The sequence below is a fragment of the Oryzias latipes genome, chromosome 3 (assembly GCF_002234675.1).
Source record: "Oryzias latipes chromosome 3, ASM223467v1".
In the NCBI taxonomy this organism is placed as follows: Eukaryota; Metazoa; Chordata; class Actinopteri; order Beloniformes; family Adrianichthyidae; genus Oryzias; species Oryzias latipes.
This window is the reverse complement of record NC_019861.2, coordinates 1,028,677-1,053,601: the sequence shown is the minus strand read 5'-3', so window position 1 is coordinate 1,053,601 and position 24,925 is coordinate 1,028,677. Positions and strand designations below refer to the sequence as shown.

General features: G+C 47.1%; 1 protein-coding gene across 2 annotated transcripts; it reads left to right on the top strand.

The window, feature by feature from the left end:
- Positions 1-9,865: 9,865 nt before the first annotated feature.
- Positions 9,866-24,459, top strand: LOC101159650 (gamma-secretase subunit Aph-1b). Of its 2 annotated transcripts, XM_020701393.2 has the most exons (7): positions 9,866-10,239; positions 20,795-20,965; positions 21,167-21,240; positions 21,534-21,656; positions 22,511-22,638; positions 22,745-22,832; positions 22,903-24,459. In XM_020701393.2, exons 1-7 carry the CDS (start codon positions 10,127-10,129, stop codon positions 22,926-22,928), a joined length of 723 nt encoding a protein of 240 aa, XP_020557052.1. In that variant the 5' UTR covers positions 9,866-10,126; the 3' UTR covers positions 22,929-24,459. The 2 variants fall into 2 exon arrangements, with proteins under 2 accessions (XP_020557052.1, XP_004086105.1); XM_004086057.4 differs by having other exon boundaries at positions 22,745-24,459.
- The last annotated feature ends 466 nt before the right edge of the window (positions 24,460-24,925 follow it).

Below are 24,925 nucleotides of genomic sequence, written 5' to 3'. Positions count from 1 at the left end.
GTGCGGGACTAAATTCTCAGAGTTTTGCGGGTGCGGGCGGGAGTGTAACGCATACGTTGCAGGAGCGGGCGGGATTGGTCAGAAATTCAGCGGGCGCGGGATGAAGAAAATAGTCCCGCGCAGGGCTCTAATGTGTGGTTCACACGCTGCAGCTTGTCGTCCACATGCTAAACAAGGAGTCAAGTGTGAAGCGAATCCTTGACAAAGCACGATTAATTGTGAAGCTCTTTCGGAAGTCATCTGTTGCAACACAGAAGATTTTGGATAACTGTGGTGTAATTGTTTTGAATGATTGTCCCACGTGCTGGTCAAGTACATATTACATGATTGCACGACTCCTCAAAGTTAAAGATCCTCTTTGTGAAATAGCAAATGAGATGGGGTGGGACAACTTACTTTCTAGTGAGTGGCAGAAGCTCAGCTCATTGCATGAACTCTTGTTGCCTTTTGCTGAACACACACAGACTCTTCAGAGTGACACAATGTCTATGTCCCTGATCGTCCCAGCCCTTTTGGATTTGCATAGCCACCTTACTGATTTTGAAGAAAACACAAGTCATCGGGATTTTGCCACGCTAGCACGAAAAAGAAAGTAAATTTAAACCAGCGCTTTGCCTGGGTATTGGATTCATCAGATGAAAATTTCTCCCCACAAAACTTCTAAATGTTTAGAAATTATTTTGTAAAATTCTTTGTAATAATTTTTTTATTTGTAAGTCCTGCAACAATGCATTTTTCATTTTGAGCTTCGTTTGATCTTTAAAGGCTGACTATTTCTCCTATTTAACAACCACAAACGATTTATATATATCTATATCTATCTATCTATCTATCTATCTATCTATCTATCTATCTATCTATCTATCTATCTATCTATCTATCTATCTATCTATCTATCTATCTATCTATCTATCTATCTATCTATCTATCTATATATATAAAGATAGATATATATATATATCTATATATATATAAAAACGCCCCTCTCACCCTCCGCGGGTGGTTTCTCCTCCAAGCTCGGGTCCTCTACCAGAGGCCTGGGAGCTTGAGGGTCCTGCAGTATCTTAGCTGTTCCTGTTCTTTTCTGGACTGAGAGGTCTGAGGTCTTTCCAGGTATCTGTTGTAGCCACTCCTCCAGCTTGGGGGTTACTGCCCGGAGTGCTCCAATTACCACAGGCACCACTGTCACCTTCACTTTCCAGGCTTTCTCCAGTTCTTCTCTGAGTCCCTGGTATTTCTCCAGTTTCTCATGTTCCTTCTTCCTGATGTTCCCATCGCTTGGCACTGCCACATCCACCACAACGGCTTTCCTCTGTTCTTTATCCACCACTACAATGTCTGGTTGGTTCTCCATTACCATCCTATCAGTCTGGATCTGGAAGTCCCACAGGATCTTTGCCCTCTCATTCTCTACCACCTTCAGAGGTGTTTCCCATTTTGACCTTGGGGTTTCCAGTTCATATTCTGCACACATGTTCCTGTATATTATTCCAGCCACTTGATTGTGGCGCTCCATGTATGCTTTACCTGCCAGCATCTTACACCCTGCAGTTATGTGCTGGATTGTTTCAGACGCCTCTTTGCACAGCCTATACATTGGGTCTTGTCTGGTGTGGTAGATCTGAGCCTCTATGGCTCTGGTGCTCAGGGCTTGTTTCTGAGCTGCCAGGATTAGAGCTTCAGTGCTGTCCTGTAGGCCAGCCCTTTCTAGCCATTGGTAGGACTTCTTGATATCAGCCACTGCAGTCATGGTCCGGTGGTACATCCCATGCAGGGGTTTGTCCTCCCATGAGGATCTGTCCTCCAGCACTGTATCCTCTGCTCTCCATTGCCTGAGACATTCACTGAGCACACTGTCATTTGGGGCCTTGAGCTTGATGTACTCATGGATCTTGGATATTTCACCCTGGACAGTGGCTTCTACACTCACTAGTCCTCGGCCTCCTTCCTTGCGGCTAGCATAAAGTCTCAAGGTGCTGGATTTGGGATGGAACCCTCCATGCATGGTGAGGAGCTTTCGTGTTTTAACATCCGTGGTCTGTATCTCTTCCTTTGGCCATCTTATTATTCCTGCAGGGTATCTGATAACTGGCAGTGCGTAGCTGTTTATTGCCCGGGTCTTGTTCTTGCCATTGAGCTGGCTTCTCAGGACTTGCCTTACTCGTTGGAGGTATTTAGCTGTGGCAGCTTTCCTTGTTGCCTGCTCCAGGTTGCCATTTGCCTGCAGAATTCCAAGGTACTTGTAACTGTCCTCGATGTCTGCTATTGTTCCTTCTGGGAGTGAGACCCCTCCTGTGTGGACTACCTTGCCTCTCTTTGTCACCATCCGGCTGCATCTACAGCCCGAATGACACCCCAATGTCAGTACTGTAGATCCTGGTGGTGTGGATCAGGGAGTCAATGTCATGCTCGCTCTTAGCATATAGCTTGATGTCATCCATGTAGAGCAGGTGACTGATGTTGGCCCCATTTCTGAGTCGGTATCCATAGCCAGTCTTGTTGAATATTTGGCTGAGGGGGTTCAGACCTATGCAGAACAGCAGTGGGGACAGAGCATCACCTTGGTATATCCCAGATTTGATGGCCACTTGTGCAAGTGGCTTCCCATTGGCTTCAAGGGTGGTTTTCCACAGCTTCATTGAGTTTCCTATGAAGGCTCTTAGAGTCCTGTTGATGTTGTACAGCTCCAAGCATTCAGTGATCCATGTGTGTGGCATTGAGTCAAAGGCTTTCTTGTAATCAATCCAGGCTGTGCACAGGTTGGTGTGTCGTGACTTGCAGTCTTGAGCGACTGTTCTGTCGACCAGGAGTTGGTGTTTGGCTCTTCTGGAGTCTCTACCAATGCCCTTCTGTGTGTTACTTATGAATTGATCCATGTGCCTATTTATCTTGGTTGCAATGATGCCTGACATGAGCTTCCATGTTGTGGACAGACAGGTTATTGGCCGGTAGTTGGATGGGATTGCACCCTTTGAGGGATCCTTCTGGATCAGGATCGTTCGCCCTTCCGTTAGCCATTCGGGGTGAGTCCCATCTCTTAGCAGCAGGTTCATTTGTGCTGCCAGGCGCTCGTGGAGTGTGGTAAGCTTCTTTAGCCAGAGGCATGTGTAGCCCAGGTGGTTTTACCTACTTTGTTTTGCCTTAACCGTCTGTTAGTTTCCTTTCTGCACATTTTTTTTTTTTCTTTTTTTTTTTAACTTGTCCTGTCCAACAGCTGGGCAGACAGACGAGAGCTGAGGGCCTCTTGTGTTGGACATATTTTGCTTTAATAAGAGGGGTTATTAATCTTCTGACAAACCAAAGGTATGTCTGAATAAACCCCTTTTGTAATTGAGGCCAAACTTTATTAATTTCAATCATGTCTGAAAATCTTTGGTGTTGGACCGGACGGAAAAGGAAAGAGGGGAAGAAGAGAGAGGGACGCTAGAGAGAGGGGGGGGTAAGGGGTGATAATAGGAGGGGAAGGGGGATAAGACCATGAAGCAGCATACAGCAACAAGTTTACTGGTTGTTAATCATTATGGTAAGGTTCAAATGCAGTACAAAAAGGGCGGGGCCCGTCCACACACACACTCAAATGTTATAAACACACCTGCTAGCTGCAAAAATGTCCACCTGTCGACATGTACACAAAACAGATAGTGTTCACACACGCATACTTATGCCTTAAAACCAACTAGTGTAAAATATTTCAGTCATTCAGTCATGCAAACTGTTAGTGCAAAGGTGAGCTAACACCAGTGCTCAGGTGAGGTTTTATGTTCTTCTAAAATGGATGGTGGAACGTGAAAAGAAGGAGGGAGAGTGCCCAGCCATCCCCACCCCAAGACCCCCACCGCAGCAGCAGCGGCAGCCGGAATCCCCCCAACGCCACACGGGAACCGGCAGGGAACAACCGCCGCCCGGGCGACCAAGCCCGCCACCCAGGCCAGGGCCAGCAGGGCCGCCGCAAGGCCCCAGAGCCAGAGGCCAGGGAAGCACGGAGGGAAAGAGAGCGCCGCCCCAGCCCAACCAGGAGAGCAGCCCCCCCGCCGCGCCGGGAGAACCCAACGCAGAGCCCCACCGGAGAAGGACGCCCACAGCCCCAAACGAGCACCCCACCACCACCCAGGAGTTCCGGGCATCCCCCCGCCCCAACCCCAGGTACGAGCCAGGACCCCCCAAGGGAGACCCGCTCCGCACTCCAGGCAGCCATCCGCCCGGGCCACGGTTGGTCCAGGGAGGAGCGAGGCAGGGGGCCCGCCGCCCCCGCCCAGGAGGGGGGAACCCCGGGGAAAAAAAGAGGGCCCACAAGGGGTGTTATAAATATGGCCCGACCAGGCTCGGCCACAGTTGGAAATTTGGCGGGGCCCAGCACTCAGGAGCAAGGACCAGAACCCACCCCCCAGGGACCAGACACCCCCGGCTCAGATGTAATGTGAACTCCCCCACCGCGCGGAGAGAGCACCGCCGGGCCCAGGAAGCCGGCACCCCGGGGACACGGCCGCCGTTGCAAAGGGGCCCGCACCCCCCACCAGGGAAGAGGCAGGGGACAGATGGACCCAGGTCCCACCTTCCTTGCAAAATGTGTGTGCGTGTATGTGTGTTTGAGATGGTGTGTGTGTGCATGTGTGTGTGTTTATGTTGGGATGTATATATTGAGGGGGGAGGGGTGTGTGTACTAAGGGGGGTGCAGTTAAAATTGGCGGGTAGAGCACTAAGGGGACATCTCCTGATTACTCACATTGACATCCCCTCACCCTCCCCACCAAGGGGCCCTAAATGTCTAAGGTGCGGTTAAAATTGGCGGGTAGGGTGCTAGGAGGACATCCGCTGCTTGCTGGCAGTGATGTCCAAGCACCCCCCCTACCAAGGGCCCTACATGTCTAAGGTGCAAATAAAACCGAAAGAGGGGGGGCCCACTCCATACGGCAACCATAAGAGGGGGGCCACTGCCTAGTAAACCCCCCCCCCAAGGCTCATCGCAGGCTAAGCCCCCCACCCCCTCACCCTATTATGAGGTTATATGAGGAAGGAGGTAAGTTGGGGACAGCTGATAGACTGTCCCCCGGTGGTCAAACAGCTGTCCCCCGCCCCCCCCCCAGCAAGGGGGCCAGGCCCACCCAGCCCAGGGGCCCCACCCCCGGAGGCGCCGACACCCCAGGCCCAGCACCACCCCCCCCACACAGAGAGAGAGGAGCCAGAAAGCGCCGCCCCCCCCCCGGAGCAAGGCCAGGCCCCCACCCCCAAACGCCGGCCCTATAAGAGCTCTGGTCAGGCCCCGGCGGGACCGAGGCAGCCAACCGGCCGGGGAAACCGCCGATGGCCTCAGCGGAGACCCCGACCCGTCAACCCCCCCTGCCCCGTACCAATAGTGGACCCCCCCCCTCCCCAGAATGCCCCCCCACAGGTCAGGGCCGACAAGACCCCCCCCCCCCCCCCCCCCCCCAGACCCCGCAGCCGAAGCGGAGGACACCCAGAGCGACCGGGGGCCCCAAGAGGGTTGTCCCGTCCCGCCCCAGAGCCAGGGAAGGGCCGATCCCAGCCCCAGGCGTAGATGGGAAGCCCATCCAGCGCCGCTGGGCCCCCCCCCCGAGCAGCGCCCCCCGCCAACCCCCCCCAGCACAGGCAAAGGGACCACCCCCCCAAGCCAAGCCAGACCACCACCCCACCCCCCCACCACGCACCCCCACACCCAAGCCCAAAGGACCACGCAGCGCCCCAGCCCGCCCCACCCAGGCGCCGGACCCGATCCCCCGACCAACGGAGCCCCCAACAACCCCCGCCAGGCACCGGAGGCCCCGACCCCCACCCCAGCCCACGGCAGAAGGGCAAGGAGCAGCGACGACCAGGCCCCCCCCCACCCCCTAAGTCACGGAGTTAGCTATGGGAGACCAGAGAGACCGAATTCTTTCGAAGTTACTTGAACTTTGGGCTGACATTTTTTCCAAGCTGATATGATCAAGCAGCAGATTTCTGTGTTGACTTATATTTATATATTTTTTTGCTTTTCCAATTTATTAAAATAGTTTTTTTAGCAATGCAAAGAGTTATGAAAATTATAGGGCCTAATCCTCCTTCTACATTGATGGCACTCATGTCACCAAGCACACAAAGTGACGGTGAAGCTGTGATTGAAACCTTAAGCCAGACTGATAGATCGGCACATACCTGCCGCCAGAGAGCCTGGACAGGCGTGCAGAACCATAGTGCATGCATGTAATTGTCGGGTAGATTACTGTCACAGTGCTGACAAATGTCTGAGTTACTGAGACCCATCTTGAACAGCCTCTGTCCAGTGTAGTAAATTCTGTGAAGAGTTTTGAAATGCACATTTCTGGTCACCTTCTGTTTCCCCTTCGACGTCACTCTATCACGTGAGCTAGTTGGCCAATCACAGCCTTGCTTCTCGCGTCATCAGGACATTACGTGATACGGCGCGACCAGTCGCGTACGCTTATTAGGGTGTAGGGAATCAATGGTTTAAGACGCGGCGGGGAAGCTACATGGGCGGTACGGTATCGGTCTGAATTTACATCTCGTTAACCACCATTTTCCGCTAAGTGATTATTTTGGTAACATGTTGTCATAGGAGCCCTCTAATAGTTTTCTGCTGTTCCCCTGAACGGTCCGACAGACCTTCATTTGACTCTCCCCACCGCAACGCCTTCCTTATGCCACTATGGACATCCTCTGAACAGTGGGCGAGTCTTGTTTGAACATTTTCTTCCTGTGGTGCAGTTAAAGAGAAACTGGACTCTTCTCCTCTGACAAAGCCTATCTCAACAAGAGTATAGTAATGCTGATGTGTTTACTTCTTGAAGTGCTTTTGTATATATATGTTGAATGGCCATTCTGTGTTTCACTATTTATCACTGTAAATCATCTGCGCAAGTCATTAAAGGTGCTAATCCATGAACAATTCCAGTCTCCTAGCCCTCCCTCCTTGAGACGAGAACTAGACTTCTGATCCCTAGTCCATTAGCCATTTAGTTGCTTATTCATATCAATTAGTAGCTTCCGGTGTCAAAGGTGCTACACATGTATCATGTCAGGGCCCGGTGCTGTCCAGTTCTTCATACCTGAGACTTTTCTTGGATGTCAGCCACTGTGATGGTTACTGGATTCTGTTCAGGGAGGTTGCTATGTTCTTTTCTCAGAGAGACCAGCCACTGGGCATTACTGTTATGTGCTGTCTCTTTCTCCCAAATACTTTTCCAGTACTGTTCAGTTTCTAGCCTTGGTGGGTCTGTTTTGACCCTGCCACTGAGCGTACACTCTTGCAGGTTGAGTTGCGAAGAGCCTGTTTATTCGTCTGGCTTCATTGTCTCTTGTGTACCTCTTTAGGTGACTGCTCAAGGCTAGGAGCCTTTGGTTGGCAGTTTCCAGTGCTTCAGGTATGGACATCTGATTTTATCTCTTAGGTACTTGCTTTCTCATTGTACCTCTTTGAGCCTCTGTCAGCTTACTCACATCCTTCCGAGTTGCCTTGATTTTGGCCTCTAACCGTTGCTTCCATGGTGGGTACTGTTTTCTTCCATGGTTGCTCTTGTAGCCAAGCATCTCAGGGATCACTGCTGCTGAAGTGTATGGAATCTCTGATATATCTGATACAGTGCTGGAAGACAGATCCTCATGGGAGGACAAACCCCTGCATGTGATGTACCACCGGACCATAACTGAAGTGGCTGATATCAAGAAGTCCTAAGAATGGCTAGAAAGTGCTGGCCTACAGGACAGCACTGAAGCGCTCATCCTGGCAGCTCAGAAACAAGCCCTGAGCAGCAGAGCGATAGAGGCTCAGATCTACCACATCAGACAAGACCCAAGGTGTAGGCTGTGCAAAGAGGCGCCTGAAACAATCCAGCATAACTGCAGGGTGTAAGATGCTGGCAGGGAGAGCATACATGGAGTTCCACAATCAAGTGGCAGGAATAATATGCAGGAACATGTTTCCAAAATAGGGCTGAAACGATTCCTCGAGTTACTCGAGTTACTCGATTACAAAAATTCCTCGAGGCAAAAACTCTGCCTCGAAGCCTCGTTAAATTCCTATGACGCGCACTATACGCGGGATTTGATTGTGTCACACGGCCCGTTTATTCACACGGACCTTTTGAATTTAGTTGGCGCGATGGCGGAGAATAGATCTATAAATAAACGGCAGAAATTGTCTAAAGTGTGGGATCATTACACACTTAATAAAGAAGAGAACAAGGTGCAGTGTCTCCACTGCAAAATAGAGCTGGCATACCACAACAGCACATCTTCCATGATTCAGCATCTGAACAGAAGACATCTGAGTGACCGCGGGAACCCCAACGCCTTAGGCGCGGGATCCGCGCGTGCGAGGGGCGGCGTCAGCAGCTCCGCGCCCCCTCCGCGGCGACCAGTGCGGGCCGCCTCGGCTGGCGGCAGGAGCCCCTAGCTGTGGTATTCAGGCAACCGGGCCTCCTTTGAACACTCTAATTTTTTCAAAGTAAACGCTTCGGACCCCGCGGGACACTCAGCCAAGAGCATCGAGGGGGCGCCGAGAGGCAGGGGCTGGGACAGGCGGTAACTCGCCTTTCGGCGGACCGCGAGGCTTCTTTAAGCATTGCAAAAATACAAAAGCATTATTTTTACACGAAATATAAACAATGATAATGATCAAATATGTTTTTCTGATTCTTTTATTTTTAATGGCCTTCCACTTTGGTGTTGTGCCAGTCTTCTGTCCCCCCCCCCCCCCCCCCCCATTCAAAATGTTCTAGCTCCGCCACTTCTCAAGACCAACTTAAAAACACCAAAGTAACATTTGCATCAGAGCGGATCTTTAAAATCAAATGCTTGTTCATTTTACAACCACATCATTTTTGTTATGCATTATTTGTTTTGGTTGTTCAAAAACACACACAAATCGTTTTATCCGATTACTTGATTAATCGATCGATTACGTGCTAGATTAATCGATTACAAAAAGAATCGATAGCTGCAGCCTTAGTGCAGAATATGAACTGGAAACCCCAAGGTCAAAATGGGAAACACCTCTGAAGGTGGTAGAGAATGAGAGGGCAAAGATCCTGTGGGACTTCCAGATCCAGACTGATAGGATGGTAATGGAGAACCAACCAGACATTGTAGTGGTGGATAAAGAACAGAGGAAAGCCGTTGTGGTGGATGTGGCAGTGCCAAGCGATGGGAACATCAGGAAGAAGGAACATGAGAAACTGGAGAAATACCAGGGACTCAGAGAAGAACTGGAGAAAGCATGGAAAGTGAAGGTGACAGTGGTGCCTGTGGTAATTGGAGCACTCCGGGCAGTAACCCCCAAGCTGGAGGAGTGGCTACAACAGATACCTGGAAAGACCTCAGACCTCTCAGTCCAGAAAAGAACAGGAACAGCTAAGATACTGCAGGACCCTCAAGCTCCCAGGCCTCTGGTAGAGGACCCGAGCTTGGAGGAGAAACCACCCGCGGAGGGTGAGAGGGGCGTTGTTTTTAATCTATATATATGTAGATAGATAGATATAGATATATATGTCTATATATGTATATAGATATATATCTATATATCTATATCTATCTATCTATCTATCTATCTATATATATATAGATATAGATATATAGATATATATATATATATAGACAAGGGCTGCACGGTGAAGCAGTGGTTGGCGCTCTTGCCTCACAGCAAGAAGGCCCCCGGTTCAAGTCCCAGCTGGGGGACGTGAAAAACAACATCAATGGGGGACCTTTCTGTGTGGAGTTTGCATGTTCTCCCTGTGTATGCGTGGCAATAGACAGCATTGTCATGTGGCGGCCGCCGACCTCACCAAGATGGCGTCGCGCTCCGCCAGGCTTCCCAAGGGGGCGTGTCTCCTCTAGCGATGTAACTCATTGGATCCAACGCTCCACTAGATGACGGAAACGAGCAAAGCCGCTGCTAAGCCCCAAGAAGAAGAACTCCATTCAGTCACGTGATGACGCTCCTGTGACGCGGCGGTGGTTGGAGTTCGGGTGGAGCAGTTATAGTCCCTCTACATCAGGGCATTAGATATTTTTCCAGGTTTCCTCCTCAAACTAATCGGAGATTCGGCGTCATCGTCAGAGCAGCCAGTGTTTCCCCCCGCAGACAGACAGACAGACATACAGACAGACAGACAGGATGACGGCGGCGGTGTTCTTCGGCTGCACCTTCATCGCTTTTGGCCCGGCCATCTCTCTGTTCCTGTTCACCATCGCCAGAGAGCCGCTCAGGGTCATTTTCCTCATCGCAGGGTGAGCATGAAACTGGTGTTTGTGGCTGCGGTGAAGTCTTTCCCTTCGAGCCGCGACGGCTTCTTGAAGGCAAACGAGACCGAGCTAGCTAGCTAGCTAGCATAGCAGCGCTATCTTCATCAACTTCCGGGTTCGTTCAGCGGTGGTTCGGAAACTCAGCGTCCTATTTGACATTTATGCGTTCGAATCCCAAAGTTAGAGAACACATTCGAGTCCAAACGGCTCCTGGTGTTCGCCTAAAGGCCGACAAACCGAAAAACGAAAACTTACGCTGCTAGCAAAGATCCTTAGGCTTCGGTCAAGGAAGGTGTCAACAATCACACGCCATTACTTTGAAAATAACTTTTCTGTTCTCACCAAACCACATCATTTTAACCTTAAAATATTTTTAGTTTCGTGTTTAGTATTAGCTTTGGCAGTTGACCAAAATGTTGTCATTTCTTCCTAGTTTTGCAGTGTTGTTTGGGTGTTTCTGCATATTATCCGCTGGATCTTTTTACTGACGTACGTAACGGTCTGCATTGTAAAGAGGATCTTTATCAGACAAAGAGGATGCTGGTTTCCGCACAGAAACTGTTATAGCCATCGCAGGTAGTTGCAGCCCATATCATTTAATTTGATGATGCTATTGAAACGTTGAGTATTTTTAAAACAATATATTTCGAGTAGAAATGCTAGAATGAGCTTGTTTGTTGTTTTATTGCTAGTGTTTCTCACCAGAACTTTGGTTCGGTTCTGTGTTCTCCTGCTGTGAAGCTGCATGATGCTCAGGTCTGTACTGGTTACCTCGAGACCAGATGAGTAAGAACAGAACTGCTTCATCGTCTTTAGGCTGCAGTGGAAAACCTGAGCCCTCAGTTTTTTTGGGGACCTTTGAGTCACAGCGGGTTCCTTTCAAATAAATAAATAAAATAGGCTCGCTTGATAAACCGTAAGTGTATCGACATTGCAATATCGTGAAAAACGCGTGCCGCTAAAGACGGTGTAAACCACAAACAATGGTTACCTAAATGTTAACACACATCCATAGACAGATACCATTAAAAGACAAAGTTCTTGATTGTTGTCCATGTTAGTTTCGGTCAGTACTACCAGGTACTACTAACTAGCAGTATACTTCATCTTGACTTTTATGTAACTAAGTTGTTACAGTAAAATGGAAATGATGTGTTAGTCATTTGCTTTGCCATTTGTTCATGGATCACGCATCATATTGATCACTAATATCACTAGATTTCCTCATATCGTGCAGCCCTACTTTAAAATGTTAGACTGTAATCATCTTGGTGGGAATTATGGAGTCTAGCTTCACAAAGCAGCATCTTTTGTTCACCTTTCGGCATATCCCTTCAGGGATTACCACAGCGAATCAGCTTTCACTGGTTCGCACAGGTGCTTTGGCAGAGAGTTTTATGCCAGAAGCCCTTCTGGACACCACCCCCTATTTAATCCGGCTGGGGGCCAAAGAAAACAAACCCTGATTTCCCAAACGGGTGTGTCTTATCAAGAGTGTAGCGATGCGATACTTATCACAATATGTCCCACGATATGGTATCACTTACATCCCAAGACTGAATCGCAACAGTTTTTCAATAGATCCTTAAAGACTATGACTTACAAAAAACATCTACCTGAATATTAATACGCCTTTCATTGTAATAAAAGAGTAAAATTCATTTAATTTAATTATATATATCTACACTGACCAAAAATATAAACGCAACACTTTTGTTATTGCTCCCATTTTTTATGGTATGAACTCAAAGATGTGAAACATTTTCCACATACACAAAGTAACCAGTTCTCTGAAATATTGTTCACAAATCTGTCTAAATCTGTGATAGTGAGCACTTCTCCTTTGCCAAGACAATCCATCCCACCTCACAGGTGTGCAGGGCTCCAGACTGCGAGCAATTGGTCGCATTTTTGCGACCAAAATTTGAGAGTGTGCGACTGAATTTTACATCCAGTCGCACATGTGCGACCAGTAAATTTGCCTCCCCCACCCTTCGTATTTTTTTATACATTAAACGTGAAAGGGGCACGTCAATGATCAATGAGACGCGAGCGCACACGCACGCAGGCAGACACACACTCGCGCACATAATCATCAAACGCGAGCACACACTCTCGCGTGATGCCCGTCTGTGAGGCGGCCACTGCGTGTGAGAAGAATAGGGAAAGCCACTGTAAGTGGCTAAAATGCGTGTAGGGGGAGGGGCCTAGAGATAATCGAGTGCGCGTAAACATCTGTGGGAAGGAAACGGAGACAAATATCACAACCTGATATGTGCGTCTGAACTATGAGTAAGTGAACTATTGATTCGTTCTTCAGACCTGCGGCTAGTGTACCAGTGCCAGAGTGTACAGCAGGGGTCTCAAACTCGCGGCCCGCGGGCTATTTGCGGCCCCCAAGATGATATTTTGCGGTCCCCGCCTTAATATGAAGGTTTAATGTTACTGCAGGCCGCCAGTTTGTATGAATGACACTTTTTCATTGTCGTGCGCGTAGCTGACAAAGCAACCAATCACAGTGGGGTATATGACTCTTGGGGGCGTGGCAATGACAGGACTTGAAAGAAGGAAACCTGACAGCCCCCTCCCTCCCCGGACCACATTAAGGAGTTCCTTACTTTCCTTTAGAACGTATTTATTCGCTCGTAATTTTCTAAATACATGCAGTCCGTGCTGAACTTTTCTCTGGGCCGCACAGAACCGGAGGAAGGTTCAGGTTTTGGTTACGGTTACGGCGGCGCATCAAACGGTTATGCACGGCCGTTACGGCAGCACACCGCTCCCGCGGGAGTCGGGTCAGCTGAGGAGAATAAATGTCCCACACCTACATGCGTGACAGCTAACGGGGCTTGAACTTTAAACACGTGCGAGCAAAAACAACATTAGTTTTAGACACACTGAAAATACGTGGGGAAAATGCAACGATAGACGTGTTTGAGATGAACCAGCACCTCGCCTGGATCGTTGGGGACACCAGGCGGGGGGGCTGTGAGATGAAAGCGAATCTGCAGCAAGACTGAAGGAGAACAGGAAGTTGGAGTTGTCCTTAACATTCAATTTAGTTTTAATATTCTTCTCCCCCTTAGTATGATCTGAGTTATTATATATTTTATCATTATTTTAATGTTTTGTAATGTATGTAGCCTTTTTTAATGAATTGGTATTTTAAATTATTTTAATTGATCACTCCACTACAAAAACAGGGCTCGACATAGCCATTTGTCCGCTGGCCCGGTCCTGTTTTTCGAGCAGTGCGGACCACAAGACTTTACTTTTCACTTGTCCGCTCGGGCCACTAAAATATTTAACGGTTTATATATTCTTCACCTTTTTCAATAAAGTAAATTTTGCGAAAACGTGTAGATTTACCTCGTCTTCATAATTTAGTTTTTCTGCTAGTCCTGTGTTAAGACTTCAAGGGTTTCTATGGGAAACCTTTGATCACTTCTCCTTCTCTCCCGCCTGCGCGCGCGGCTTTCACTGCCGAGCACCACGCGGCACGCGCTCACTACTTTTTTTTTTCAAACTTTATTGAATGTAACAATTCAATACAAAACAATGTTAAACAGCAACAACGAAGGCACAAGCCAGTGGGTTATTATTACATTTGATTATAAATCCGTCACTGAAGAGAGACTGAAGCATGTCAGAGATGTGGAAGACATGGCAGGAATAGATAGGAATATATTGGATGGAGTAGTGGGTATAATTAGTAGTATGGACAGCAAGATATTTAATGAATGCATTGAAGATGAAACTGTATCCACTAAGCTTTAAGATGAATGTCAAAGAATCAAAGGCAACTCCAAATACCTGAATCTCAGACTCAAATGCAGTAGAATGTTAAACTACTTAATTTTGTTTTTCTTTACAACACTGTAAGCAGTAAGTATTTCTAGTTAGCTGAATGATCTCAGTTAGACCTGCACAATATGAGGAAAACTCGCGATATGCGATATCAGAGATTAAAATTGCGATAACGATATAATTTGCGGTATATAAACAAACAGCAAAATAACCAAATAACCATTCCCAGTTTAAAAATTATACTCCAAATGACCCACGTTGACATAGGTTACAAACATCTAACATAACAGGGCTCCATCTGATTGGTCAACAATGTGAAGGCGTCCATCCGATTGGTCAAATGCATTAAGGGATTTATTTGATTCGTTAAATGGTTCAAGCTGCCATTAGATTGTTTTAACACATTTAAGGTTTATGATTTATTGCGATATTTGCCGTTAGAAGCACCATGAAAACTTCTGAACTAGTGTTACCTACTACACTGCAGTGCTCTCTTCAAAACATCTGAAACAGACTAGAGCAGATTTAAGTTTGATATGGTCTATTTTCAGTCATTGAAAAGTGTAGAAATAAGTGATGTCACCAGAATGCACCAAATTGTACCATATTAAAAGTTTCCGGGGGGGCATGCCCACAGACCCCCCTAAAGTTGCAAGCACCTGCGGAGCGGCGGGTCCCGCTATGCGCGGTGTCGGGCCAGTAACTTTCAGGCAGGGCCAGTAAGTTTCAAAAACTACTGGCCCTGTGGGCCAGTGCAAATTTCTGGGCTATGTCAACCCCTGAAAAACCATCAGGACACATGTCCCATAATGCATTGTTTTGTAGTCTGTAGGGCAGCTTTCAGTCAGTTCAGTTTCCAGCTGTGTCCGGGTAGGTTTGCCCCTTGCTCCCACCCCTTTCTCGCGATATTTTTGTGATGATTGACAGGTGAAGTTGGAGCAAAAACAAAAATATATGTCACACACCAGGTGATCTGTGCAGCGTTGAGTTCACCTGGGTGATCTCAAACACACTTATTGTGCATCTTGGCTGCACCTATTTGGTGTCACAAAGATAAATTTCCATCAGTTTTCTTTACTTATTTGTACTGTCATGACAGCGATGGTGCTGTCAGTTTACCTTCTTGTTGCATCTTCAAAAGTGCAGAATAAAATGTGACACTGAATTTGAAACAGCACATTGTAATTTCTGCATCTATTATTAAAGTATTTATTAGTAATACAGTGGAAAATAGTAGATTTGGTTAGCATGTTGATTTACGGTATGCGCCCCTAAATTTTCTGGTTGTGCCCCTAAAATTTTCAGTTAGGGGCCACTGTGCTCCTAGTGAAAAAAGTTAGTCTGGAGCCCTGGTGTGCCATATCAAGATGCTGATTAGACAGCATGATTATTGCACAGGTGTGCCTTAGACTGGCCACAAGAAAAGGCCACTCTGAAATCTTCAGTTTTGTTTTATTGAGGGCGTCAGGGGACTCAGACAACCAGTCAGTATCTGGTGTGACCACCATTTGCCTCATGAAGTGCGACACATCTCCTTGGCATAGAGTTGATCAGGTTGTCTATTGTGGCCTGTGGAATGTTGGTCCACTCTTCTTCAATGGCTGTGCCAAGTTGCTGGATATTGGCAGGAACTGGAACACGCTGCCGTGTACGCCGATCAAGAGCATCCCAAACATGCCCAATGGGTGACATGTCCGGTGAGGATGCTGGCCATGCAAGAACTGGGAGGTTTTCAGCTTCCAAGAATTGTGTCCAGATCCTTGCAACATGGGGCCGTGCATTATCATGCTGCAACATGAAGTGATTTTGTTGGATGTACGGCACAACAATGGGCCCCAGGATCTCGTCACGGTATCTCTGTGCATTCAAAATGCCATCAATGAAATGCACCTGTGTTCTCCGCCCATAACATATGCCTGCCCATACCATGACCCCACCACCACCATGGGCTACTCCATCCACAACATTGACATCAGAAAACCGCTCACCCACACGACGCCACACATGCTGTCTGCCATCTGCCCTGAACAGTGTAAACCTGGATTCATCCATGAAGAGAACACCTCTCCAACGTGCCAGACGCCATCGCATGTGAGCATTTGCCCACTCAAGTCGGTTACAACGACGAACTGGAGTGAGGTCGAGACCTCGATGAGGACGACGAGCATGCAGATGAGCTTCCCTGAGACGGTTTCTGACAGTTTGTGCAGACATTCTGTAGTTATGCAAACCGATTGTTTCAGCATCTGTCCAAGTGGCTGGTCTCAGACGATCTTGGAGGTGGACATGCTGGATGTGGAGGTCTTGGGCTGGTGTGGTTACACGTGGTCTGCTGTTGTGAGGCCGGTTGGTTATGCTGCCAAATTCTGGGAAATGCCTTTGGAGACGGCTTATGGTGGAGAAATGGACATTCAATTCCCTAGCAACAACTCTGGTGGACATTCCTGCTATCAGCATGCCAAATGCACGTTCCCTCCAAACTTGCGACATCTGTGGCATTGTGCTGTGTGATACAACTGAAGATTTCAGAGTGGCCTTTTCTTGTGGCCAGTCTAAGGCACACCTGTGCAATAATCATGCTGTCTAATCAGCATCTTGATATGGCACACCTGTGAGGTGGGATGGATTGTCTTGGCAAAGGAGAAGTGCTCACTATCACAGATTTAGACAGATTTGTGAACAATATTTCAGAGAACTGCTTATTTTGTGTATGTGGAAAATGTTTCACATCTTTGAGTTCAGACCATACAAAATGGGAGAATAAACAAAAGTGTTGCGTTTATATTTTTGGTCAGTGTATATATATATATATATATATATATATATATATATATATATATATATATATATATATATATATATATATATATATATATATATATATATATATATATATTAAAGAGAACAGTGAGCATTGTCCGATTTTTCCAATAAAATCTTTTTCTGTATAGGAAAAAACCATAGAATGAATGTGCCTGAACCAATCTGTCTCAACAACAAGAAAAGCGACGCTGACTGAATATTTAAAAGGAGCCGCCTCTAGCTGAGGTCTGGTTGTTTTGTGCGTGTAGAGCTCATGGAGGCTCAGTGGGTGGAGCCGCAAACTAGCGGCCAGAGGTTTAGGTGGAAAACAAGAGTCAGACGCTGAAGGACGCTCAGAAATAATGACATACATTTGGTCCTGACAGCATTTTGAATCCATACAAGAAGCGCTGAATAGTATATTTTCCTACAGGCATAATTAGGTTCTTTTTAGGAAGAAAAAAACCTCGTTTTCTAGGACATAGTTCCTGCAGAGCGGCAGGAGCTCTTTAGAAATTCACCTCTGAGTTGTGGATGGGACTGTTGGCGTAGAGTAAAGGCCCGTACACACCGGAACGAATATTCGCCAGGCGTTATTCGCCAGGCGTTATTCGCCAGCGTTTTTCGCCACGTTTTTTGTGTTCACACCCAGGCGATTTTCGCTGACGATGAGCCGAGCGAACATGCAATTTCATTCCCTGACATTAGATGGCGCTCAATGTAAACAGAAATACTCCTGTACACAAGGTGGAGCTGCGCAACTTTACGCTTCTTAAAGTCGCTTTTCACTCAGAAGAAGAGAGCAAGTATTTACACGCTTGTCAGAATCAAACAGAGAAAACATGAATATTTCAAGCATCAGTAGCTCCAACTGGTGCTTGGTTCGGGGATATTTTAGAATGTCCGTCATTATTTCTATGCGGCTGTGTGTAGACGCTACTTGGCGTCTATCTTCTTCGCTGGTATGTGTGCTCAGCAAGGCAGTTTTGTGTTTGAGCGCCCCCAAGTTGTGTTTTACTGTAACTTCAGAAGCTCCAGACACGTGTGCAAAAGCGCCATTCTCATTGGTCGAGTAGATTTCGACGCGACGCGTCGAAAAAAAAAAACGAACCCGAGGCGTTTTTTTTTTTTGACGCTTTAACGCGTGGCGTTTTTTCGCGTCGGTGTGCACACTCTCGTTGGTGCCCTTTGTTTAGTCACGAGGCGTTAAACGTCGGCGAAAATCGCAGGCGAAATTCGTCCCGGTGTGAACAGGCCTTAACTTGTGAACTAACTATAGGTGTTGTAGATTGACTGTGTGTGAGCGCGGAGCGTCTTGTGTAGTTATAGTAGGAAGGTGCGCACACGTGTGTTGGGGGTGCGTGTTGATTCTTTTGCAGCGGACCGCTCTGGAGCTGCACGCAAGTTTCACCAGTGCTCTCTGGTACAGACATCTTCTCAGAATATTATTTATTGCCCAGTAATAAACAGACTGCAGACACTTTGTCACCTTTCCGGTAGCCGTGAAGCCTGACACCCATGGAGAAGGCGGGGCAGGAGGCTCCGCCTTTGTTTATACAGACACGTATCGTAACGTTACGCTGCAAAAAATAGTTCCCAAACAAAACATGTAGTGATTTTCATGGAAATCTAACAGTGCGCGTTCATGTTTGGTGTTACGGATTGAAGGAGGACAGTTACCCCCCCCCCCAACACAAAATCCTCCGTTGGGCGGCCGTGTCGCGCACTTAGGAACGCACGCAGCTTGTAATGGAAATGAATACAATGGAAATTTATAATTAGAAAGCAGTAAATTTGTCGTATTTCCTCACGAGACGGAAACTTCTGTTGTAGAATAAGGATGTGTGCTTCTGAAAGCGCGCCTGTTTGTGTAAACGGAGCCGCGTGCCACGTGCAGCGCGAAGTTAGACACTGAGAGCACGCGCGGTGGGAGAAAAGGAGACAACAGTCTGAAAGAAAGAAAGTCTGAACACTAGCAGAAAAAGGAAATTATCACCAAAGATGAACGTGTTTATTATAGTTCCAAGCACGCACCATATGCAAAACGTAAAAAAAAAAAAAAAAAAAAAAAGTGCGGTGATGCGGTTATCGTCACAGCCCTAGCGGCGCATCAAACCAAAAAAACGAACCCGGGGCGTTTATTGAAAAGTGACGCTTTGACGCGTGGCGTTTTTTCGCGTCGGTGTGCACACTCACATTGGTGCCCTTTGTTTAGTCACGAGGCGTTAAATGTCGGCAAATATCGCGGGCGAAATTCGTCCCGTGGTGAACGGGCCTTAAGCCTGTCCCCACTTCCCGTCACCCATCTGTTTATGTGTTCTCCTGCTAGCTTACAGCCCCTCACACCCCCAACCCAACATTGGCGGTGCAACCACATAAGGGAGCATCATCAGATCTGACCAGTCCTGATCCAGATTCTGATCCAGATTTCAGCTCAGACCAGGAAGACAAAGACGTTTCTGGATCTGTTGGTCTGACAGTGGATGATCAGAATGGAGCAGAGCAGAGAGATGTTGGCCTTCACTGTTTGTAACAATTACAAGCTTTCGCTCTGCAGCATTTTTTCATCTGCTTCTGATTCACAGCAATTTGAATAGGGATGGGTATCCTTAAGGGTTTAACGGTACTGCTACTCTTATTGATACTGCTTATCGATCCAGTATTTTAACGATAGTCTCATCGACGAAAAATGAATAAATGAATAACAAATTAAGAACATAAAGTGTTTTATTTCCTCATTATGCAACATTGTTTTTTGTTGTTGCGTGGATGTGTTAGACCAGGGGTCTGCAACCTGAACCTCTCAAAGAGACTCAGTTTCCCACTGAGATGAAAGCACAGGGAGCCAAAACACTAGGTGTGTTAAAAAAATTATGTCTCCCCTAGGAGATCACCACTGACTGTTTTATTAGAAAAACTTTCCATCCCATAACAGACTGTGGTTATGTGATGGCATATGGGACGCCCCCTCCACGTTCACGCTGCTGTCTTCCTCCTGTCTGCTCTGACGGTGTTAAAGGCTCCACCACAATCTGAGAACATGATGGTTATTTTACTAAACCACAGAGAGCCGCCGCTCGGGGAGGAAAGAGCCGCATTTTGGACCGTTTAGCTCTTTCTGCCATCATATATCTTTGGTAGCGTTCCTGTGTGAGCACGCCACATACTGTCTGAACAACAGCCCCGCCCCCTGCACACAAATAGCCAGACAGACCTCTCCTCTTCAGTGAGAATAGCAAAATTAATATCATCATTAATTAACGGAAAATGTAGAGTTAAATATGGCAGATAACCTTTATATCTTGTGGGACACAAAAAAAGCGACTTCTCCAGAACCGATAGCAGAACCTTTGAGGTCAGATCTCAACGATACTGCGGTCTTGAAGAATGTTGCCCTGGAGCTCGGTCAATACCGGGGCTCGGTAGCCATCCCTAGTTTTGAAGTTTAATTTTCTTTATGTATGTCCTCTTTCTTCAGCTAAACCACAAGAACCTTTAAAAACAACTAAAACATCATTTTCATTGGAGTGGGTTTTAAAGCAAAAGTTTATAAATAATATCCAAGTAAAAAGAATTCAGTGGTAAATGGCGTATGCTTGAATAGCTCCTCCCTCCTTTCCTCAAAGGCCCAAAGCGGGTCAGCAGAGGTTCTGCCCCCTCATAACAAAGGGAGCTCTGTTGGTGGGGTAACATGTGATCCACGCCACAAGATCTGCAGATCAGGGGTCTCCAGCCCTGCTTCTTGCCTGTTTTCTAGCAGATCCAGCTTGAGTCTCTGCTGGATTGGGTTTTCTGACCACACCTGATCCAGGTGTTCCGCATCAAGCAGGAAGCAGAGGGTTAGCTGGAAAACCAGCAGGGAGGTTCCAGTGCTGAATTGTGCAGCTCAGAGTAAATGATGGTTTGATTGTCCTGTTCTTCCTTCCTGAAGGGCCTTCTTCTGGTTGGTGTCGCTGCTGCTGTCCTCGCTGGTCTGGTTCATCTCGGTCCAGATCAGTAACAAAGAGAGTGCGGCGCAGCAGAAAGGCCTGCTCATCTTCGGCGTGGTTCTGTCGGTTCTGCTCCAGGAAACTTTCCGCTTCGGTTACTACAAGTTACTGAAGTAAGAGTCCGCCTCTGTGGTTCAGCGTTTGCACCGCCCGTCATGTTTGTTCCAGTCAGCTGCTCACTATTTTTTAACTTCCAAATTCCTGTAAGACTGTTTGGTTCTGAGCACAGCCCCCTCCCTGGCCTGGGACTTTCCCGTTTTTGTGTTTGTTCCGTTGTTGTGGCTGGATGAGTCTGATGGGTTTGTGTCCCGCAGGAAAGCCAACGAAGGCCTCCTCACTCTCAGTCAGGAGGAAACCATGCCCATCTCCATTCGACAGCTGGCCTACGGTAAGTCTGGCCGCACTTCCCCTCATTTCAGCATTCAGGGTGTTTACTTTAAAAAATCTGATGGAAATAAGTATTTATGGTGATTTTTTTAGAAGAATTATTCCGCCTTAAATCCACTTCAACTCTCTTGGCTTCTATGGAAACCAACCAAAGCAGCAGATAGGAGGTCCAGTCCTCCTTTCTGTTCGGTGCTGATTATTGGACGGTCAAACGTGGCGCTCCTGGTGCCGGAGCGAGTGTCTGCATGGAACACGCTCTGGTTAACACGAAGACTTCCTTGTGGTTTGTTCCAGTTTCTGGCCTGGGCTTTGGCTTCATGAGTGGGGCTTTCTCTGTCGTCAACATCCTGGCTGATTCTGCCGGGCCCGGGACCATCGGGATCCACGGAGACTCGCAACACTACTTCCTGTCTTCAGGTACAAACTGGCGACACTGTATGTGGCCCTGCCCACTTTGACCTGTCTAACAGTGGCCTCGCCTAAAAACCTTATTGATCTCACAAAGAGGAATGACCTTGTTGCATAGCTCTATGAAAACAGCAGATGGATGATCAAGAACCCAAAATACACTTAAAAATGACCAACACTATTTATGGTCCAGTGTCTCCAAGTCGTAGAGTCTGAGATCTGACAGGAAGACAGATCTGTGAAAGCGCTGCTCGGTGCAGCGAGGTGTTTAAGTCTCAGTGCAGCCATTAGGTTTCTGTAGCATCCTCTTCTCATCCTCCACGGTCTCCTCAGCCTCTCCTGTGATCCCATGTCGTTGTTGCCAAGCAACAACACCCGACTGTGTAAGCCCGGGCGACCGCTTCAGACTCAGAAGATGGTGTGAAACACCCCAAACAGGAGTAGTGGACGCCACCGCACTCATTACGTGAAAAAAGTTCATGGCCGTCAAAAACGGGTTAATAAAAAGAGAATACCAAAAGAAAAAAGCCCAAACAGAAGTTAGCTAACACAGTGATAGGGCAACTGGTAGCCTAATGTGACGCCGGTTTGAGAAACAACAGAGCAGCTAGTACTGGTACTAACTAGGCTCGTGGTAGAAGATGTTTTTCTGGGTTCTGCTGCGTAAACACTCAGAACTAAGAAGAACCGCCCACTTCCAGTTGGAGACCAGAAGCCACGTCCTCTTCTGCCAGAAGCCCGTCCCCTGGTTGAACTGGGTCCTTGTCCCCGGCGTGGGAACCCGCCTCAGTGCTGGTGGCCTCTCCTGTGACCAGGAAGTGGACGTCTGAGTCCTAAAGGTCTTTTGGTTGTGTTCCCTCCAGCTTTCATGACGATGGCCATCATCCTGCTCCACATGTTCTGGGGCGTGGTCTTCTTTGACGCATGTGAGAAGCGCTGCTGGTGGGCGGTGGGCCTGGTTGTCATCGTCCACCTGCTGGTCTCCTGCCTGGTGAGTCCTCAGAGGGTCAAAGCGGCGACTTTCCTCTGCAGAGCCGTTGTTTCCTTTTTTCTTTTCTTCAGGATTCTAACAGAAAATTCTTTCTCCTCTTCTGCAGACCTTCCAGAATCCAGATTACACTGCCACTCTGGTTCCTGCCTATGTGATCTTGTTTGGGATGGGGGTCTGGGCGTTTTATACCGCCGGTGGGTCCCTGAGAAACCTGAAACTCTGCCTCACGTGCAAAGATAAGGACTTCCTGCTGTCCAACCACAGGCCAAGATAACGGCGTGCTCAGCTGAGGTCCAGGACTCCTGCAGGTTTTCTTCACGTCACGCGTCTCTCTAGAAGAGTCTGGGTGGACCACCGTCTGTATCTCCACAGTGATTAGGGTTCAGAGAGGCTGCTTTCAGCCGTCTCCTGGTAGATCCTCGTTTCTCCTCTCTTTTGTTGGACTTCATTTTGAGATGCAGCTCACCGTCTTTGGTGAAGAAAACCATGAGTCTCCTGCATGTTTCTGTTGCTTTTCTCAAAAGAACCAGACGTCTTCTTTGATTTTTGTTTCATTATATTACCTCTGAGTTCGTGGTCAACCACTGGAGTCTGGAAAGACGTTTCCTCACAGCAAATGTTTACTTCCCCTGAAACGGCTTTCTATTGTTTTCTTCAACAACCTGCTGGATTCACGTTAAAGACTTCAATGTCTGCTCCGGATCCCAAACAACAACTTTTCTACTGTTAGTGAAGATTTCAACTTGTTTTTTTGAAGTGATAAGAGCTTGGTGGGGACAAATGTAGTTAGAGGAATGACAAAACTTTAAATTGTAAATATGTTGACATAAATATGATTTGACTTGTTGCTTCAGCTGTCAGTCAGATGAGCATGATCAGCGGATCTCCTGGGGATCAGCGGACAGCAACGATAAAGGCAGTCTGGTCATGTCTGAAGTGAGGATGGATCTGGAATTTTTTGTGCTGTAAAGGTTCAGAACCGAACAGAAAATCTCGCCTCCTTTAGTTTTAAGAGAAGCCAAATAGTGAATTCCTTCCTGTTCTGACTTTTCTGTGTTTTGGTCGTTTGAACTTCTTCATACTTTAGCTCTCACAACATTTGCTGTTAAAATGTTCAGCTTTAGACAAAGACTTTGTTCAAACAAAAATATGAAGAGCTTTATGTTTGACTAACATTTAAAAACGGTGTGATCAGCTAATTCAGCAATATTGACTATCTTGAGAATCTGACAATAGAAAAATGGCATTTGTGAAGGAAAGAGGGTGTACTGAACGGGTTAAACCAACGCAAACCTGCATGTCAGTAGAAATGTAAATAAAGGTGTTTAAAGTCTCTGTAGAAATTCCCTTTTTTATAATCGTTTGCTCTGATGAAGGTACTTTTCATTACTTTCAAAAGGTTAAGAAGTACTGTAGTTACATTTGATAAAATCTCACTACTTTCCACCTAAAGTTACTGCTTCACCTTTTTGCAGAACATTTTTCATTCTCAAATCATTTAGTTCAACTTGTACTACATAAAATGATTAAATGAACTGAGTTTAATAAAAGATCAAATGTGTTTACACGTCTGTGGAAACCGCTTCTGCTGCTGTGTGGGTTTGACCTGGACTTTGGACTGGCTGACTTTTTGTTTGGTCACGTGATCAGATTCTCCTCTGTTCTGTTCTCTGCTTTCTGATTGGTAAACTGGTGTAATCTCCTGCCCTCGTGTTGGCGTGCTCCTGCCCCTCCCCTCTGCGTCTGTGACTTTGACGTAAATTGACGTGTGTGACCGTCAAACATCACCTGACTTTGAAATAAAGGGTGATTTTTACATTTTTTATTTTTCCCATGATGTCTGTGTGATACACACCCTCAAGCATCGCCGTCACGCTCATCGTCCATCTTTATGAAGGGTCGGGATGTTGACGCTGATCAATCATCAGGGCTGAGGATTGCCAATCATTTCCAGAAGTGATTTGATTCATCGGAGCCTGGATCGATTCCATTCACGATTCTCAGTCCACTCCATTCAGTTTTGAATTTACACGGTTTACACATTTAGACATATTTGTATAGATGTACATTAATAATCTACATGAGAAAACATAGACAGAAAGCTCCCTGGAGGAACGATGATCTAGTCAGGGCACAGAAACAACGGTACCGCAGAGCTGAGCGAAAGTGGCGCAAGTCAAAACTCCAGGTTCATTATGGAATATATAAGGCGGAGTTGTACGCTTACAACCAGATCTTATGCAGAACAAGGGAAAGGTACTTCTCTGAAATAATTGGAAGTTGCAGC